Here is a 21,953-nt window from a genome sequence, read left to right as displayed (position 1 = left end):
CTAGTATAATTCACAAATCAAAGTGATCTTTTCCCACAAAGACTCTTAGCTAAGTAACAAGGAAACTGTTGGTTCCCTCAATGCCCTCTTACCTCTTGTAAGCTTTTCAAAGGAGAACAACTTTCTATTATCTCTCTTAACTTTCCACTGAAAAGTTTTCTTCAAGAATTTATAGCAAAGAGAAAACAAAACAAGAAAAACACGTAATTGCCTTCTGAGAATTTTATCCTCTGACTTCATTTGGTATTACTGGGAATGTTGCCAGAAAAAGAGCTCTGCCTGCTGCTGAAGTTTATATATCATTTAGCATCTTCCCTAATTTGGATGATCTAGTATTTGAGAGCTTATACTAAAAGAAAAAAAAAAAGGAAGAAGTAAACCTAAATGTGTGAGTGAGCTGACAAATTATGTCACAGAATTATTGAGAATACAGTAAATAAATAAATGTTAACTAAATTATTACTGAGTTTGAAGAGTCATATACAATTAAGAGCTGAATTTAACTTAAAGATATTCATTGTTCTATAAGCATTTTATAGGAAAGGTACACTTAATTATTTGTGATAATACAATTTTGGAAGATGACATCAAATTGGAGAAAAAACTTCTGTCTAGAAAGCACACAGGAGGAAAGTCAGAAGTTTAACTTTATCCTGGTCATGATGAATGTTCTCAATACGAGCTGATCATTTTTTTTTTCCTCCTAGCTAATACTGACTTTAGATAAAACGATATACTTCCTTCCTGAAGGACAAAATTGTTTTAGTTTGTCTTTGACTCCTTGAAGGGTAAAAACAGTGCAAGACATATATTGGTGTTTTTTACATGAAAAACACCAATATATGTCTTGCAGGCTGCCCCTCACACGTGTGACAGTCCGCTGCTATCTATCAGGTATTTATTGATGCTCACACATCAAGTCAGTCCCCATTTTTGGAAACCTAAAACAAGTGTACTCCATATATTTTCTGCCATTCAAGTTTTTCCACTGTAATATCCCCAAGTTTATATACTCTTTCTCTACCAAGAAAACTGAAGTCATCAGGCTCGCAGTGTTTCCCCAGTGGCTCATTGGTAAAAGAAAGTGAAAATCGCTCAGTCACATCTGAATCTTTGTGACCCCATGGACTGTAGCTTACTAGGCCTCCTCTGTCCATGGAATTCTCCAGGCAAGAGTACTGGAGTGGGTAGCCAATCCCTTCTCCAGGGGATCTTCCCAAACCAGGGATTGAACCCAGGTCTCCCACACTGCAGGCAGTTTCTTTATTAGCTTAGCCACCAGGGAAGCCCCAGGGGTAAAATTATCTGCCTGCAGTGCAGGAGATGTGAGTGTGATCCCTGGGTTGGAAGGTTCCTTAGAGCGGGAATTGGCAACCCACTCCAGTCTTCTCACCTGGGAAACTCCATGCACAGAGGAACCTGGTGGGCTACAGTCTACGAGGTTGCAAGAGTTGGACATGACTTAGTGACTAAACAACATTTCATTTTTGTACTACCTGTCCCCATTTATTGTCTCCTGTTCTGGTATAAATTTCTCTACTTTCTTTCCAAAGCTTCTTTATTAGTGCTTATTGTTGGATCTACCTAATAATTCATTTAAGAACATTGTCAGTTTTTCTGAATTAGAGTAAATGGTATAGTTCAGGGTAGGGACTAGTGGAGGGTAAGAAAAATATATAAATGGGTGTGAAAGGACCACTTTGAGAGAAAGTGCATTCCCTGCCCTGAACTACACTATTTTCTCAGTCCTTAAATAGGTCACTATTGAGAACTTCCAGTGTTTTCTCCTCTACACTGATTCTCTTTGCCATCAACAGTTATTAAGACATATATCTCACCTTGGCATAAAAAAAATTTTCCTTACTTCTATTGCTATTTATTTTTTTACTGAAGTATAGCTGATTTACAATGTTGTATTAATCTCTGCTCTACAGCAAAGTGATTCAGTTATACACACATGTATTCTTTTTTATATTCTTTACCATTATGGTTAATCACAGGATATTGAATGGTCCATGGGGTCTCAAGAGTCTGACATGACTTAGCAACTAAACCATCACCATTCTTTTTTATATTCTTTACCATTATGGTTAATCAAAGGATATTGAATATAGTTCACTGCCATATACTGGGACCTTGTCATTTTTCACCTCTTTCTTAATTCTACTTTTCTTTTAAAACAAAACTCCTCCAAGAGACCTTTCCACTATCTCACACCAAAAAGTGAAAGTTAAGTGAATGTGTTAGTCATTTAGTCGTGTGCGACTCTGTGAACCCATGGACTGTAGTCTGCTAGGGTCCTTTGTCCATAGAATTCTCCTGGAAAGAATATTGGAGTGAGCAACCATTCCCTTCTTCAGGGAATCTTCCTGACCCAGGGATCCAACCTAGATTTCTTGCATTGCAGGCAGATTCTTTACCAACTGAACCACCAGGGAAACCCCACCTCACACTAATTCTCTTCTTAATTTCTGTATTCTGCTTTCCACCACTGCTTGACTGCAAGTGCATTCTCAGAGCCCACTAATGCCCTGCTCATCACTACACTCAATAGAATTTCCCATGTTTTTTTTGTTTGCTTGAACCTGTGTTTGTGGTCTCAGCCCTCTTTGGGGTGTAACTTATCAGCATGCTCACTACTTTCAATTCTGCATTAGTTCTCCTTCCTCTGGTCGCCACTGAGCCCGTGTGTATGTTTTAACTCCCTCCCCAGGCTCCTCTCAGCCTGTACGCTGAGCCTCCCTCAAGAATCAGCCTTTCTTCTGTTTTTCTCTTTTCATGTTCTTCTGGGATCTATTGCCTGATGTAACTCTATTATCACATGTATGCCTGGTACTCTTTAGTTGACATCTGCTCTCATATGGCTGTGGTGGTGGATCAGTCACTAAGTCATATCCAACTCTTGTGACCCCATGGACTGGAGGTCTCCAAGCTCCTCTGTCCATGGAATTTCCCAGGCAAGAATACTGGAGTGGGTTGCCATTTCCTTCTCCCAGGGATCTTCCTGACCCAGGGATCGAACCCATGTCGCCTACCTTGTAGATGGTCTTCTGCATTGCAGGCAGATGCATTACTGCTGAGCCACCAGAGAAGCCCTTTCATCTGACTACAGAGCCCAGAACAGCATCTCAAGTATCCGTCTGAAATTCCCTTTTGGGATTGCCATCTTCACTTCTCACTCAACATTGCGAACACTAATCTCACTATTTTCCCTGTGAACAGGTCTGGGTTACTGGCACTCATCTGTGAAGTGCAGGATTTCAAACTCCTGACCCTCCTTACTTCTTCCTCATCTAATAAAAAAAAAAAAAATGACATTCTCCGGATCATTCCTTCACAGGAGTTCCTGCAACAGTCCCTAGCCAGTCAGGTTTTATAAAGCAGTTATAAAGAAAGTTCACACATATCCAAACAACCCCACACTTTGCCAGTTCAGACTTTTTCCTCAGGCTTTTTCCTTAGGCTTTTTCCTTTCCCTCTCTACACTTCTAAAATCTTATAACACAACCTTGAAGGCTCACCTCAGACACCACCAAATTTTCCCATTTCTACTAGGCATAAATCAACAATCTGCCCCACCTAAACTTTTATCATATTTTGTTTATATAATTAATTTTATATCTACCACTCTGCCTTATAGGCAAATTATCTACTCAAGTATTGCTCAGTTTCAAACTATACCTTGTAAGCTCTCAGAACACAATAAGCTTGTCACTGGGTTTTCCCTCAGACTGAGACCTACCACAGTGCCGTCCACATAGTAAGTGGTCAAAAACCTGTCTTCAATTAAACTAAATCTTTTCTTTTCCTAAAGAGATGGTATTTGAGTGAGGCCTTGTGGTATTAGTAAAATACTTAGAGGTCTGTATTCAAATGCAGTCAGCAATTCCTTTCAAATGGCCGAAAGGCTTTAGACATATTGTTCAAGGAAGTAGTAGCAAGATAAGAAGAGTTCAATGATCTACAACATAAATACAGTGTCTTTTTTTTTTTTTTTTTTTTTATTAGTTGGAGGCTAATTACTTCACAACATTTCAGTGGGTTTTGTCATACATTGATGTGAATCAGCCATAGATTTACACGTATTCCCCATCCCGATCCCCCCTCCCACCTCCCTCTCCACCCGATTCCTCTGGGTCCTCCCAGTGCACCAGGCCCGAGCACTTGTCTCATGCATCCCACCTGGGCTGGTGATCTGTTTCACCATAGATAGTATACATGCTGTTCTTTTGAAATATCCCACCCTCACATTCTCCCACAGAGTTCAAAAGTCTGTTCTGTTTTGCCCCCTCTGGTGGGGAATTAGAATTAGAGGTTTTACTCTGTGCTTAATTTACCTAGAATTTCCAAATAAACTATTCTGTTGTAATTGGTATCTTTTAAATTTTGGGGTGCGTGTTCTTGCTTTTCAAAACACTTATTTGCTTTTTAATTGGAGTATAATTGCTTTACAATGCTGTGTAAGTTTTTCTGTACAACAATCTGAATCAGTTATATGTATACATACTGTTTTTGCTTTTGACATTGACAATTTTTATCTGAGTTAAGAATCAAGGTGAGATAAAGGTATACTCTATTGCTGTTTAGTTGCTAAATCATGTCCGACTCTTTGTGACCCCATGGACTGTAGCCCATCAGGCTCCTCTGTCCATGGACTATTTCAGGCAAGAATACTGGAATGGGTTGCCATTTTGTCCTCCAGGGGATTTTCCTGAGCCAGGGGATCAAACCCACATCTCTTGTGTCTCTTGTATTGGCAGATGGATTCTCTACCACTATGCTACCTGGGAAGCCCCCTTATCCCAGAAACCTGGGGTTTCTTGCTGTTGCTCATCTTTACCTTTGATAGGTCTAGAATTACACATAATTTACCATGTATTCATTACCAATCTGGCAGCAAATTCTGATTTAACATATTAAATGTGTACAGAGGGCGCGTTGTTGGAGAAAATAGAAAGGGAGAAGTAAGAGTAAGGGAAAGTGAGACCTAAATTCTTCTGGATAATGTTGATTTAGTTGGACTGATTTATATTATCTACTCATCAAATTGATATCAGACAGAAATGAAAACACAGCTATTAAACTTGCCACTAAAAACAACTGACTGACTTGGTTGTACTTTCTCAGTGACCTAAATTAAGCTGTTATCTATGAAAACTTAATGACAGCACAGGTCATGTCAACTTGGTAAAACCCTGGGGAGAATTTCATATTTCAAAATGATTTTTCATATGCATTAATGCACATCCAATTCTCTTTCTCTTAACCATATTTTTAGTGTCATTTTTTATTTGGCATGTTTATAGTCAGGTAAGTGCAGGCAACTAAGAGAAAAGTGATTTTTCTATTTCTTCACAAAGTACCCTAGGAGGAGAGATAATTTTCTCAGTGTAAAATTCAGCCTTTATTCTGTCAGGCAAAGTAATTTTGAAAGCAAAACAAACCCACATTGTCTAATTAGGTCATTAAAAAGCATAAATGCGTCATGGAAGATTTCTCCTTGCCTAAGACATAAAGTAAGACAATGAGAACAGTCTGGTAATATAGAAAGGTTTATAATTTGTTTCTTTTTCTAAATAATAGGTCCTTTCATCTATTTCCCTAAGATGAAGACAGTTCATTTAGAGACAAAATCTCTAATTAGTTCAGGGTTTACTGTGATTATATTTCAAAATATTTAACCAAAACCAGGAAGATAGAGACAAGAAGAAATACATAGGAAAATTATCAAAGGAAGTGAATAAAATCAAGAGAGTAGGTTGCTGATCAAAATAAGTTCTGCAGAGATGAGATGAATAGAAAATCTCTATTCAGAGGAACACGAACACAACCAATCTGGGATCCTAAAAAGCTCTTCAGAGGAATATACTGATATCTGCCCTTGGGATCTGAAACCAGACTTTAATTACAGCTAACTTAAATAAAAACAAATGGCATGACTGCTGTGCCTCTTCTTCTCTGTCTTTATTTCTTGAGTTTCAGAAAAGCCATGGCTCCAAGTGTTAAGCAACAAAATGCAAAAAAGGAAAAGAAACTTACCTGTGATCCTCGTGGCCCTCGTTTGTGGTCCCATTCTGAATGCCCCATGAGCTGTAAGACAAAATAATAATGACAGTAAATTAAATGATACCTATTTTATATGCCAACAATTTATAGTCTTTCTTTTATAGAATAATAGACTTTTGAAACCTATGTTATAATAGTAACGTATTAAATAGCTTTAGCCTGCCAGACTCCTCTGTCCGTGGGATTCTCCAGACAAGAGTACTAGAGTGGGGGGCCATGCACTCCTCCAGGGAATCTTCCCAACCCAGGGATCAAACCTGCTTCTCTTACGACTCCTACACTGGTAGGAGGGAAGCCCCAGAGGTCAGGACAATATAGTAATGACAGTAAATTCAATTCAGTTCAGTTCAGTCACACAGTCGTGTCTGACTCTTTGTGACCCCATGGATTGCAACAGGTTTCCCTATTCATCACCAACTCCCAGAGCTTACTCAAACTCACGTCCATTGAGTTAGTGATGCCATTCAACCATCTCATCCTCTGTCATCCCCTTCTCCTTCTGCGTTCAATCATTCCCAGCATCAGGGTCTTTTAAATGAGTCAGTTCTTCACATCAGGTGACCAAAATATTGGAGTTTCAGCTTCAGCGTCAGTTCTTCCAATGAATATTCAGGATTGATCTCCTTTAAGATGGACTGGCTTGATCTCTTTATGCTCCAAGGGACTCTCAAGAGTCTTCTCCAACATAACAGTTCAAAGGCATCAATTCTTTGGCACTCAGCTTTCTTTACAGTCCAACCCTCACATCCATACATGACTACTTGAAAAACCATAATTTTCACTAGATGGACCCTTGTTGGCAAAATAATGTCTCTGCTTTTTAATATGCTGTCCAGGTTGGTTATAATTTTTCTTCCAAGAGCAAGTTTCTTAATTTCACAGCTGCAGTCGCCATCTGCAGTGATTTTGGAGCCCCAAAAAATAAAGTCTCTCACTGTTTCCACTGTTTCCCCATCTATTTGAAATGAAGTGATGGGACCGGATGCCATGATCTTAGTTTTCTGAATATTGAGTTATAAGCCAACTTTTTCACTCTCCTCTTTGACTTTCATCAAGAAGCTCTTTAGTTCTTCTTTGCTTTCTGCCATAAGGGTGGTGTCATTTGCATATCTGAGGTTATAGCCATTTCTCCCAGCAATCTTGATTCCAGCTTGTGCTTCATCCAGCCCAGCATTTCTCATGATGTACTCTTCATATATGTTAAATAAAAAGGAAGACAATATACAGCCTTGATGTACTCCTTTCCTAATTTGGAACTAGTCTGTTGTTCCATGTCCAGTTCTAACTGTTGCTTCCTGACTTGCATACAGATTTCTCAAGAGGTAGGTCAGGTGGTCTGGTATTCCCATCTCTTGGACAATTTTCTACAATTTGTTGTGATTCACACAGTCAAAGGCTTTGGCATAGTTAATAAAGCAGAAGTAGATGTTTTTCTGGCACTCTCTTGCTTTTTTGATGATCCAACGGATGCTGGCAATTTGATCTCTGGTTCCTCTGCCTTTTCTAAAACCAGCTTGAACATCTAGATATTCATGTACAGTTGAAGCCTGGCTTGGAGAATTTTGAGCATTATTTTGCTAGAGTGTGAGATGAGTGCAATTGTGCAGTAGTTTGAGCATTCTTTAGCATTGCCTTTCTTTGGGATTGGAATGAAAACTGACCTTTTCCAGTCCTGTGGCCACTGCTGAGTTTTCCAAATTTGCTGACATATTGAGTGCAGCACTTTCAAAGCATCATCTTTTAGGATTTGAAATAGCTCAACTGGAATTCTATCACCTCCACTAGCTTTGTTAGTAGTGATGATTCCTAAGACCCAGTTGACTTCGTATTCCAGGATGTCTGGCTGTAGATGAGTGATCACACCATCATGATTATTTTGGTCATGAAGATCTTTTTTGTATAGTTCTTCTGTGTATTCTTGCCAGTAAATTAAAATCTTGCCAGAAAATTCTTGACAGTAAATTAAATGATACCTATTTACATGGCAACAATTTCTACTCTTTCTTTTAAAGAATAATAGGCTTTTTCAAACCTATGTTTTAACAGTAAGGTATCAAATAGCCCTCACGAATATAAATTAACATATCTAAAGTAATATAGCTCTTTTTAAAAATTCTTTTTTATTGTGGTAAAAGTCACATAGCATGCTATTTTAACCATATTTAAACTGTATATTCCTATGGCACTAAGTTCATTCACATTGTTGTGCAACTCTCACCATCAGCCATCTCCCTAATCTTTCACTTTCCTCAACTGACACTGTCCCCATTAAACACTAAGTCCTCCCCAACCTTGCCCCTACCCCTTGCATCTAACAATGCACTTTCTGATTGTATGAATTTAACAATTCTAAGTACCTTGTATAGTGGAATCAAAAAGTATTTGTCTGTACCTACTATATATTAGAATGCATTTTTAAGGTTAACTTGTGTCCTGCAAACAGATTGAAAAATAAAATCAACTTCTGACTTGATAGCTAATATTTCAATTACTCATTGTTTTGAAGATATTTTAATATCACTGTGTGACTAAACAAGTCTGCTAATGTACAGCTTTCCTAGTCTTTGTCAGGAACATTCTAGAGAGATGTTATACCATGTTAAGCTTTATTTGCATGGCATAAGCTTCTAGTTTATTAACAAAATATCCTGCAGAAATCTACTAGTGTAGCCTAGCCTACTGTCAAAAATGATAAGAACCAGAAGGCCAAAATATTTCAATAATTTTAAATTGTTTTGATAAATCACAAAAATATGAGAGTTCTAAGGAGCAAAAATTATTTAATCTGAAATATGCCCCCAAAGTTACAAATATAGATTTTTATAAAAACACAGACTATAAGATATTATAGAGTTATTTCCAGGGTTGTAACAGCACTGGGCTACTTTGCTTCAGATCATGATATCTATTTGCCAAAAATAACATTTACCATGAAGAATATTAAGAAAATGCAAGGTATCAACCAAGAGGAACAAAATTCCATTTCTCTGTCTAGTCACTCACTAGTCATGTGTACCAATTAAAAAACTCCTTACCAATAAGAAGCTGTTATGCTAACAAGACATATTGTAAAGCATGTTTATATATATATTAGTTTTTCTATTCAATAGCACTGACTCCTCAGTAGATACAACAAAAGACAGAGAAACTGTTCATAATAGCAACAAAAAGTAATATGCTCTTGAACATTATCAAGAAATGTTTGATAATCATACACAGGAAATGGTAAAGCTTCACTGATGAACATAAAATGCTCCTGTTTGAGAAGTTAATTCAATAAATTGTGTTCATTTCTACCCAAATAAATTTATAGGTTTAACTCAATTTCAATCAAACGTTGTCTGCATTTTTTAAAGATATTGAAAAAAAAAAAGAACCTAAATTTTATCTTAGAGAAAAAACCAAGAATCAAAGTATGAGAAGGGGTAAATATGCCCTAGTGGTTATTAAAGTACATTAAAATAATAAAATTTAATTCAAATTATAGGATAATGATTCATGACTCAAAATATAAATGAATGAAATGTAGTGTACAGTTCTGAAATAAATTCAAGTATATGTAGTAACAAAACATGAAAAAGAAAACACAAAAATTAATGAGTTTTTGATGAATTATTCGATCAATAGAAAAAAGAAAAAATTATGGAGCCGAACCATATAAGATACATAAACTCTAGGTAGATAAAAAGTTATTTTAAAAAGATTAAACTGTAAGTATCAGAACAAAAGGAAAACAAATACTTAAACTATCTTATAATAAAAAAAAAGATTTTTCAAATTTTAAAAAAAGTCAGATCAACTGATCAGGATACCTAAACCTTCAAGTGCTTTCACAAATGTCACACAGGTAAAATGTCGGCAGTAAATGGTAGGTAAAGAATAACATCTTCAGTTCACTAAGAACTCTACACATTTTAAAGAAACACAACCCTAGTAGATAACTGGAAGAAAGGATAAGGACAATTTACACAATAAATATCAAGTCAAGAGCTTTACGGGAAATAACTAATTTTATTAGAAGTGAAAGAAACTCAATAGAAACAATAACAAAAAACTACTGTTGCCTACTTTATTTGAAAATTGCTTATGTTGAATATTAAGTGAGGATTTAGGGAGATAAGTGTACACATATATTGTTATTATATAGAAAACATATATACTGAGATATACATGCATATATATACAACACACTTATATAGACACACAACATATATGTTAATTTTAATACATACTATATACTCATGAACTCCTTAATGCCAAATTCAGACTTAAATTGAAGAAAGTAGGGAAAACCACTAGACCATTCAGGTATGACCTAAATCAAATCCCTTATGACTACACAGTGGAAGTGAGAAATAGATTTAAGGGACTAGATCTGATAGACAGAGTACCTGATGAACTATGGATGGAGGTTCGTGATATTGTACAGGAGACAGGAATCAAGACCATCCCCAAGGAAAAGAAATGCAAACAGGCAAAATACTGTCTGAGGAGGCCTTACAAATAGCTGTGAAAAGAAGAGAAGGGAAAAGCAAAGGAGAAAAGGAAAGGTATTTCCATTTGAATGCAGAGTTCCAAAGAATAGCAAGGAGAGATAAGAAAGCCTTCCTCAGTGATCAATGTAAAGAAATAGAGGAAAGCAACAAAATGGGAAAGACTGGAGAACTCTTCAAGAAAATTAGAGATACCAAGGGAACATTTCATGCAAAGATGGCTTTGATAAAAGACAGAAATGGTATGGACCTAACAGAAGCAGAAGATATTCAGAAGAGGTGGCAAGAATACACAGAAGAACTGTACAGAAAAGATCTTCACGACCCAGATAATCACGATGGTGTGATCACTCACCTAGAGCCAGACATCCTGGAATATGAAGTCAAGTGGGCCTTAGAAAGCATCACTACGAACAAAGCTAGTGGAGGTGATGGAATTCCAGTTGATCTATTTCAAATCCTGAAAGATGATGCTGTGAAAGTGCTGCACTCAATATGCCAGCAAATTTGGAAACTCAGCAGTGGCCACAGGACTGGAAAAAGTCAGTTTTCATTCCAATCTCAAAGAAAGGCAATCCCAAAGAACGCTCAAACTATCGCACAATTGCACTCATCTCACACGCTAGCAAAGTAATGCTCAAAATTCTCCAAGCCAGGCTTCAGCAATATGTGAACCATGAACTTCCATATGTTCAAGCTGTTTTTAAAAAAGGCAGAGGAACCAGACATCAAATTGCCAACATCCACTGGATCATCGAAAAAGCAAAAGAGTTCCAGAAAAACACCTATTTCTGCTTTATTGATTATGCCAAAGCCTTTGACTGTGTGGATCACAATAAACTGTGGAAAATTCTGAAAGAGATGGGAATACCACCACCTGACCTGCCTCTTGAGAAACCTGTATGCAGGTCAGGAAGCAACAGTTAGAACTGAGCATGGAACAGACTGGTTCCAAATAGGAAAAGGAGTATGTCAAGGCTGTATATTGTCACCCTGCTTATTTAACTTAATGCAGAGTACATCATGAGAAACGCTCGGCTGGAAGAAGTACAAGCTGGAATCAAGATTGCCGGGACAAATATCAATAACCTCAGATATGCAGATGACACCACCTTTATGGCAGAAAGTGAAGATGAACTAAAAAGCCTCTTGATGAAAGTGAAAGAGGAGAGTGAAAAAGTTGGCTTCAAGCTCAACATTCAGAAAACTAAGACCATGGCATCCGGTCCCATCACTTCATGGGAAGTAGGTGGGGAAACAGTGGAAACAGTGTCAGACTTTTTATTTTTTGGGGCTCCAAAACCACTGTAGATGGTGATTGCAGCCATGAAACTAAAAGATGCTTACTCCTTGGAAGGAAAGTTATGACCAACCTGGACAGCATATTAAAACGCAGAGACATTACTTTGCCAACAAAAGTCGGTCTAGTCAAGGCTATGGTTTTTCCAGTGGTCATGTATGGATGTGAGAGTTGAACTGTGAAGAAAGCTGAGTGCTGAAAAATTGATGCTTTTGAACTGTGGTGTTGGAGAAGACTCTTGAGAGTCCCTTGGACTGCAAGGAGATCCCACCAGTCCATCCTAAAGGAGATCAGTCCTGGGTGTTCACTGGAAGGACTGATGCTGAAGCTGAAACTCCAATAATTTGGCTACCTTATGTGAAGAGTTGACTCATTGGGAAAGACCCTGATGCTGGGAGGGTTTGGGGGCAGGAGGAGAAGGGGACGACAGAGGATGAGATGGCTTGATGGCATCAACGACTCAATGGACATGAGTTTGAGTAATCTTCAGGAGCTGGTGATGGACAGGGAGGCCTGGCGTGCTGCGATTCATGGGGACACAAAGTGTCGGACATGACTGAGTGACTGAACTGAACTGAACTGATATACTATTAAATATCCATACCTTTGATCAGTAGATAAAATTTTCAAAATCCAGTAGTTATACTGTGCTAATCACTGTGTTGTCCAACATAAGGGAAACTATTCAAAAAATTATAGTATACAAAACAAAAGAACATAGCAATTAAAATTTGACTTTTAGAAGCTTTAAAAATTACATGAGAAATGCTCATGGTATAATAAGTGAAAAATACAATTAAGTAATTTTAAATTACTCATTTTTAATAAGAAAGTCAATTATTATAAGCCTTGGAATTACTGTAATGGTTTAAGTATAGTTTGGCTAGCACACAATCCTGGGTGAATTAGCCAAAGACAGTCATCATGTAAAATTGAATGCTTGCATAGGTGATCTGTCCTTAATGCTTTAATTTTTCAATTTGTAGATTTATTAGCATACATCTGCCAGTAAATATTCATTAATGCTAATTTAAAGTTAATTATAAATTAAATATTAATTAACCTATGAAAAATTCTGATTCAGAAACATATAAAGTAAGAATACTTAATCAATTATTCACTAGAACTATCAGAACCATTGACACATTTCAGTCATCTTACTGAAATTCTGGGAGTATCTTTGATTTATAATAGGGAGATGAGATGCTTTCTTTGGCAATTATAAAGAGATGATAAACTTGGGTACTAGACTGATAAGAGAAAAATGATTTCTAAGCAGAAAGCTTACTTTCTCCTCTCTTACTATTTTGTCTAGGTCTTCTCAAGAAAATAGTTTATAAAATGTTGTTATGACCATTATCTTCTCACTGGTGAATTTAAACTAGCAGGGTAATTTGGTAGATTCTACTATGCATGAGTATAAAAATAAAAAGAGGTAAATAAATAACAAACATACTTTGTAATCCACTTATACTAATTTAAGGGAGAATATTTAATGATGACAAGTGCTAAGTCAAGAACACAACATTTCTCCAAGATCAGAACTAAAATAAGAAAAACTTAGAATTCACTGCCCTCTGCCAATAACTCTCTTAAGGATGGCTTTTAGTCAAACAATAAAAACATTCCAAATGTGACTCAGTTGGGTCTTCACTTATTACAGAAGAGAATTTGATAATTTATAAACTAAAACTTATAAATTTTCAATAGTTTCACTCTCTGACTTTTTTAAATAAACTATAAAGTAGTAAATATACTAAATCAGACAGAGTTATTTCCTTGCAGTATACAATAGACTAATGAGAAAGATTTAGGCCAAAGGAATTCTATTTCATTGTATCATTATATACTTATATTATGTATTAATATCATTGTGTGTGTGTGTTTGTGTTAGTTGCTCAGCTGTGTCTGACTCTTTGTGACCCCATGGACTGTAGCCCACCAGGCTCCTTTGTCCATTGAATTCTCCAGGCAAGAATATTGGAGTGGGTTGTCATTCCCTTCTCCAGGAGACCTTCCCAACCCAGGGATTAAACCTGAGTCTCCGGCATAGCAGGCAGATTCTTTATCATCTGAGCCACCAGGGAATTCCAATCAATACAATTATTATAATATTTTTAAAAATCTGAGTTGACCAAGCATGTGGTATTTCAAAATGATACTGCTACTACTTTTTTAAAGGTAATTAAAAGTTACAGTAATCTACATGCTATGCAAAATATTTAAAAAATAATAAACTCTGAAACAGTGAATGAGATGCTGGAATGTCCTCTATTCAAAAAGAGAGGGAAAGGAAAGTAACAAAACATTTTTGTCCCTTTGGACTTGAGGAAATCATACAAGGGCTTTATCATTAAAAACTTATTTTTCATTAAAGTAATTTGAGCCAAAATTTAACATTATCTCAGTATTGAGTGTATGAGGTTTACTCTAGTATTTTCTCGCATTTGTTTATTAAATGCTGAGAAAGAGGTTGGTGGGGTGGGGGTTACTGGTTAGGGTGTCAGGACTCTATTCCTTCCCAAGATCATTGCACAGGTGAGGGGTGAGTGAGGATCAGCTTCATAGTAGTAGATGATAGCCTCTGAAATGTTTACACTATTTACATTACTTATTTTACCGTATTGTCCTCAGATCATGGATCCAAGACTAAAATGTACACCATTCTTTCAGCATCATTTTTAAAAAAGCTATTCATAGTATGATGAACTGCCTGACTTATTTAATACTACAGATTATTTAAATTAGAACAAAGCATTTGACTGCTCATCAGTATTCCCATTAAAGCAGAACCATAGACTAAAAGTTTTGAAAGTACAGTGATCCCTCCCTAGCCCCACTCTCTTTACTAATGATCAGGACAAATGAAAAAAAAAAATTAGTCAGTTATAATAAATACTGAAGAAGAGACCTTGCATCCTAAGTCAATGAATTGCAGAATTCTGTGCAAATTGATGTTGATATCACACCAGGGAGAAAGTCAAAACATCCTTTGAATCAATACGTAGAATCAGTGTTAAGTTGCAGATGTCCAATGTAGTCATTTGATATTATCATGGGATTAGATGAAAGACAGAAATGGGTTATGGACAGAAGTAGACTTTGTGGAATCATTTTTTTTTTTCTTTTTGCAATTGAATTCATATGGACTAAATGTTCAAGGTAAGTGAATAGCAGTGGCCCCCTAGGCCACTCTGGGAAAAGAGAAAGTTTATTAATATGGTATGATACTCTTTTTGGAGGAGGAATTCTTCTGATTTTATAATCTGTTATACAAAGTTCTAGAAATATAGGAGAGAGAGAGAGAAAGTAAGATATGGCTGATTCATATCAATGTATGAAAAACCCACTGAAATGTTGTGAAGTAATTATCCTCCAACTAATAAAAAAAAATAAAAATTAAAAAAAAATTAAAAAAAAAAGAAAATAAGACTAAAACATGAATAATAAATAGGAAATTCAAATATATTCTGTTTGATAAAGAGTACAGGGCTTCTTAATTCAGGAAGAAAAAAATGTCTATCTCTCACCTTCTATTAAAAATACCCCCTTGGCTATTTAACTGTGATTACTCCTCTGGGTAATAATATTTTAATAAACATCTTACCAGGAAGTTTGAGGACATACAGGTCACCAAGTTTATGACTACACATGGCAAACAGAAGGGATTCTCTTTAAAACTGTATACCTTTCCTTCATTCTCAGTTCCCATTAATCAGGATGGGTAAAAAGAAGATCTTAAATTTATTCCCAGGGAAAAAAAATATACTTCCTTGCAAAGAAGCATAATTTGTTACAAAAAGCATTTTGAAAATCCTAACTTCCTTGACACTAAGTAATTTTCATCCTTATGGAATAAATTCCTCTTTTATTTTTAATAATCAATTTCTACATCACTGCCTTTAGCTAACAGAATGTTACACAGTACTTAGTTCCAAGGAAAACAAAACTGCTGCCAAACATGGAATTTAAAAAGTTCACAGGGGAAGCAAATGAGAAGTTAGCATGGAAACAAAATGGTTTCAACCAAGCAAAGATATTTTTAATAATATCATGAGAAAGGCAGATAGCTGAATGTGTGTTTCTGTAGGCAAAATATTTTCCTTTCTCATTTATATTTTTCCCTGTGCTATGTTCTCCTATTGTTTTGTGTGTGTTACTATAATCATGAATGTCCTTTTAAGGACTTCTTGGGTGAAAAAGCATCACCAGAGCTATTACTAAAGGGATGAAAGCTGTAGGAAACCACAACTGAATGCAAAATTATATATATATATATATTTTTTTTTTTGCATGTCTTAAAGAGGCAAGAGGTTTCAAATATGAAAAAATATAATGATAGAGGGTAACAGTCACACTATTATCCTCACATTCCTCTCAAGTAAACCGTTCTTCTACTTCATTTGTTGAAAACCCACAGAATGGGAGAAAATATTTGCAAATGATGCACCCAACAAGGGATTAATATCTAAAATGTACAAAGAGCTCCTACAACTCAAAAAATGGGCAGAAGACCTAAACATACATTTCTGCAAAGAAGACATAACAGATGGACAAAAGGCACAAAAAGAGATGCTCAACATCAGTAAGTATTAGCAAAATGCAAATTAAAACGAAAATGAGGTATCACGTTACACAGGTCAGAATGGCCCTCATCAAAAAGTCTACAAATAACAAATGCCAAAGAGGGTGTGGAAAAAATGGAACCTTTCTCATCACTGTGGGTGGGAATGTAAATTGGTACAGCCACAATGGAGAACAGTATAGAGGGTCCTTAAAAAACTAAAATCAAGCTACCATATCCCCTACTCCAGTGTTCCTGCTTGTAAAAGCCTATAGGCAGGGGATCCTGGTGGACTGCAGTTCATGGGGTCGCAAAGAGTTGAACACGACTGAGCACACACCGTATGATCCAATAACCTCACTCCTGGGCATATATCCAGAGAAAACTATAATTCAAAGATACATGCATCCCAATGTTCACTGCAGCACTGTTTATACATATATATATCAGAATCACTTTTCTGTACACCTGAATCTAATACATTTTAAATCAACTATATGTCAATAAAAAATAAATGAATTTAAAAAAAGAAAATTACTATTTTTGAAAACATAAAAATAATATATATACACTGATTTATATAAGATTATGTATATAGTATAATATATATTTATTATTATATATTTATTCATAGTCTATAGTACATACAGGGAAGTATAACATAAAACTCTCTTTTTATTTAACACTATTCGCTAAACAAATATTTCTTACATGCCTATTATACGCAAGAAATTATTCTAGGCATAATCTATCATCAGTAAACAGACCAATATGCATCTGTATTCTCTTGGCTCTTACAGCTTTAGTTAAAAGAGATAGAACATAAATAAACATAAACCAGGAGATGATAAAGCTATAAAGATGCCTACAGTAACATAATGGATAGAGAATGGGTGGGAAACTGCGGGTCGGGGCTGACAATGGAGCTAATTTTATGTCAGCAGACCAGGGAAGTCCTTTCTGAAAAAGTGACATTTAAGATGCTTGCCATGAAATTAAAAGATGCTTGCTCCTTGGAAGAAAAGCTGTGACAAACATAGATGGCATATTAAAAAGCAGAGACATTACTTTGCCAACAAAGGTCCATACAGTCAAAGCTATGGTTTTTCTGGTGGTAGGAATGTGAGAGTTGGACCATAAAGAAGGCTGCTGCTGCTGCTGCTAAGTCACTTCAGTCGTGTCCAACTCTATGCGACCCCATAGACAGCAGCCCACCAGGCTCCCCCGTCCCTGGGGCTCTCCAGGCAAGAATTTTGGAGTGGGTTGCCATTTCCTTCTCCAATGCATGAAAATGAAAAGTGAAAGTGAAGTCACTTAGTCGTGTGTGACTCCTAGAGACCCCATGGATTGCAGCCTAATAGGTTCCTTGAGGCATCCATGGGATTTTCCAGACAAGAGTACTGGAGAGGGTTGCCGTTGCCTTCTCCTAAAGAAGGTTGAGCACAAAAGAATTGATGCTTTTGAACTGTGGTGCTGAAGATGACTCTTGAGAGTCCTTTGGACTGCAAGCAGATCAAACCAGTCAATCCTAAAGAAAATCAGTCCTGAATATTCATCAGAAGGACTGATGCTGAAGCTGAAGTGCCAATATTTTGGCCACCTGATGTGAAGAGCTGACTCATTAGAAGAAACCCACTAACCACCCCCCACCCGGCCCCCCAAAACCCCTGCAAAAAAAGAGAAGAAATCCTGATGCTGGGAAAGATTGAAGGCAGGAGGAGAAGGGGACGACAGAGGATGAGACGGTTGGATGGCATCACTGACTCAATGGACATGAGTTTGAACAAGCTCCAGGAGATGGTGAAGGATGGGGGAAGCCTGGTGTGCTGCAGTCCATGGGTTCGCAAAGAGTCAGACATGACTGAGCAACTCAACCACAACAACAAAGATCAGGGAAGTCCTATCTGAAAAAGTAACATTTATCAGAGATCTATATAAAGTGGGAGAGTTGACAGACAGGTATCTGGGGGCGGGGCAAGCAAGAGAGAAGACACAGAAGGTACAAGACTGTGAGATGGGAGCGGAAGTGGTAGAGCTGAGGAGCAGCAGAGCATCCTGCAGCTCAAATTTCATTGGATTTTTTAAAAACATTGTCTAGAAGTCTAGTTGCTTTCCCATGCTGTGTTACTTTCTACTGTTCAGCAAAGTGAATCAGCCCTATGTATCCACATATTGCCTCTTCTTGTATTTCCTTCCCATGGAGCTCACCGCAGAGCATCTTCGAAATCTTAGGTCTCTATTTGGAACTTACTGCCTTCCTCTGGTATGAAATTGTCCAAAAATGTTCATCATTAGCTCCACTAATTAAAAATAAAAAAGTACACTGTCTAGAGAAATACTCAAGGACCAGAGATTCTCCCTTCCCCCATCTCTAACTCAATTTTATTCACTACAACAGGATTTATAAAGCATATGCCATAGGCCACAAAGGCACCCGTGTATTAGTCATAGTACATAGTATAATTGTGTTGTCCCTTTACACATGGGTTTTGTTTTTCAAGAGTCATAAAATGCATAAGAGCAGGGGTTGCTTTTTAACTGCAATTACTATGAGAAGCCCAGGACTTTCAATTTCATAAGCAAATTAAAGCTCTTCTTTACCCTTGGCATGTCCCCTTTGAATTCTTCCCTTGACATACTTGTTTTATAAGCTCCTTAGTTGTTATGTTTTCACTCTCTAGGATTCCATGTGGGAGGATGGGCCTGGACTACTCATTTCCCTGAGTGCAGGGCCCACTGGATGGCAATCCCCGGGCATGGGAGGGTTGGTGATGGATACTTGGAGCAGCGCAATTCCTATCTAGTCCTCGATGTTTCTTTACTTGGCCACTTGTTACCAGTGGAGTAAGAAGGTCAAGGCTATGCTGTGCTGTATTGTAAGGGAACTGGAAATCTGTAAATTTAATCATAAAGGAGGGTAAATCTTTTTCAATATCATTTGCATGAGGTTTTTTGAGACCCTAAACCCCAGCGAAGGGCCCTGGAGGGTTTGGTGACAATGTGTGGGAGCCTCAGGGACTTTCTTAACAGCTTTGGCCTAAGGCCCAAGTCAAATCCAGACTTCCATGGGCCTCCTGGGAGACTCCACCAGCCTCCATTGGGTAAACAAGATACCATCAGCAAATTCTGTTCTCAACCACAGGCCAGCTTCACCCACTACCACTTTATCACATCCATCAACAGCCAATCCAGTCCACTCTACAAGGAATCATCAAGTGATGGGGACACTGCTGAAGGTCTAAGGTGGGGACAGAACATGGTTACATCACTAAAATATACATCAGGTATCTCAGCGGGTGTCACAGAACTTTTTATTTATTTATTTTTTTGGTGGCTGTTACTATGTCTTGCCTTTTACTCATTGGGTTGGGGGTGGGGAGCAGAAATGAATCTTTTTTTCAGGCTTAAAGGTCTTAACCTTCATTCTTCAGGGATCTTTCCCAAGATCTAAATCTCCTTTTTTATTATTCCCCAAATAATTTAGCTTTCTCCTATTCTCCCCATCTTGACTATTCAGACAATTTAGTAGAAAAACAGGATTCTTTAGCCTTTATCCTCCTTAGAAAGAACTGAGGCTGAAAACAGTAAAGCATTACACGTGACTGAAATCAGGGGATATGTTTTCCTTTCCCAGTTGGTGATAACTACCTAAATTCCATTCACTTGGCAGAGAATAAATCCCTGAACCTAACTCAGCTTTCCAACTCAGCAGCCAGTAGAAATTTCATAAACATAGGGGAATGAGAAAACTTCAAATAGAAAGACATATTCTAGAGTCTGAAATCCCAGCCTCTCTACTGACTGTAAGTCCTGTATCTGTTTCTGATAAGGATGATGATGATGTTCCCACACTTTGGGAATGTTTCCATAATTCTATTTCTGTCCCTGTTATCCAAATTACAATCACTACTCTAAACCTATATGTAGCTATCGATGCTGCAAAGCTTCCTTTATTTTTACTTAATATATCCTGACTGTCTTGATTACATGGAATTTTTTGCTAATTTGCATTTGGGGTACTAAACTACTAATAATGCAATCTCATCAGTTTTGGGCTTAACCAGTAGGGCTTCTCTGGTAGCTCAGCTGGTAAAGAACCCACCTGCAATGCAGGAGACCCTGGTTCCATTCTGAGTCAGGAAGATCCCCTGGAGAAGGGATAGGCTACCCTCTCAGTATTCATCAGCTTCCCTGGTGGCTCAGATGGTAAAGAATCTGCATGCAATGTGGGAGACCTGGGTTGGAAAAGATACTCTTGAAGAGGGCATGGCAACCATTCTTCTCTAGAGAAGAAAATCCCCATGGAGAATCCCCATGGACAGAGGACCCTGGCAAGCTACAGTCCATGGTGTAGCAAAGAGTTGGACATGACTGAGTGACTAACACACACACAGTGTTTCCTTATGAGATATTTTAGAAAGAAATGGCAACACTGTAAAATAAACTTGTGAAATTTTGCATAATATAATAAGTACTTGGATAATCCAAATACATATTAACATTATTAAAGTTTGGTGAAGTATTAAAAAAAGAAACTCAATTCAACTGTTTTAAACATACTTGATCACAGAACACTTTTTTCAAAATAAATTAACAGCTTTCCATGGAACACATTCTGAGAAACTTTTAAAAATTGCTTACAGTTTTCTAAATGCTTTTCTAATACATTGTTTTATTTCGTTATGAAAAAATGGATGTGTATGACTCCTCCTTTATAGCTATGAGTCAACAGAGGTAAAATTAAAACACAACCACTAGGCTAGTGGCTAAATATGGATCAAAATTTAGGTCTGCTGACTATGAATCATACACTTTTCTTCTGTAAAATGTTTAACAATGAATAATTATTGCGTTCAAACCAAGTGTCAGGTCTCGGGTCAACTTGGTCAACTAAGTATGTGTATCTAAGTATGTGTATGTAACTAAGTATGTATATGTGTATCTTCATGCATGCTCAGTCATGACTGATTCTTTGTGACCCATGGACTGCAGCTCACCAGGATTCTCTGTCAATAGAATTTTCCAGGCAAGAATACTGGAATGGGTTGCCATTTCCTATTCCAGGAGATCTTCCCAATTCAGGGATCAAACCTGTGTCTCCTGCATTGAAGGAAGATTCTTCACCACTGAGACACCTGGGAGTCACAACTAATACACTGGTAAAGAAAAAGAAATCTCATAGGATTTGATTTGTCTTCATGGGACTCATAGTGGTAGTTAATGCAGTAGATTTAATTCTCCACAATCCATTTTTCAAGATTGCTGGGAGATAGATCAATAACCTCAGGTACGCAGTTGACACCATCCTTATGGCAGAAAGCGGAGAAGAATTAAAGAGCCTGTTGATGAAAGTGAAAGAGTAGAGTGAAAAAGTTGGGTTAAAGATCAACATTCAAAAAATTAAGATCATGGCATCTGGTCCCATCACTTCATGGCAAATAGATGGGGAAACCATGGAAACAGTGACAGACTTTATTTGGTGGAGTTTCCAAAATCACTGCAGATGGTGATTGCAGCCATGAAATTAAAA

The 21,953-nt window shown here is 37.2% G+C and overlaps 1 protein-coding gene across 5 annotated transcripts in view; it reads right to left on the bottom strand.

Moving 5' to 3' along the window:
• Positions 1-21,953, bottom strand: part of PDE3A (phosphodiesterase 3A) — a 359,340-nt gene that overhangs the window by 137,276 nt on the left and 200,111 nt on the right. For all 5 annotated transcript variants that reach the window (XR_009689773.1, XM_061125104.1, XM_061125103.1 and 2 more), the window contains exon 2: positions 6,040-6,090. Coding sequence is in view for 4 of the 5 variants with exons in the window: in XM_061125104.1 (XP_060981087.1) it covers positions 6,040-6,090 (51 nt within the window). In the remaining variant the exon portion in view is untranslated. The remainder of the gene's footprint in view (positions 1-6,039; positions 6,091-21,953) is intronic.

Source organism: Dama dama, chromosome 22, assembly GCF_033118175.1.
Source record: "Dama dama isolate Ldn47 chromosome 22, ASM3311817v1, whole genome shotgun sequence".
In the NCBI taxonomy this organism is placed as follows: Eukaryota; Metazoa; Chordata; class Mammalia; order Artiodactyla; family Cervidae; genus Dama; species Dama dama.
Note: the sequence above shows the minus strand (reverse complement) of the source record. Positions and strands in the feature narration are given on the sequence as shown.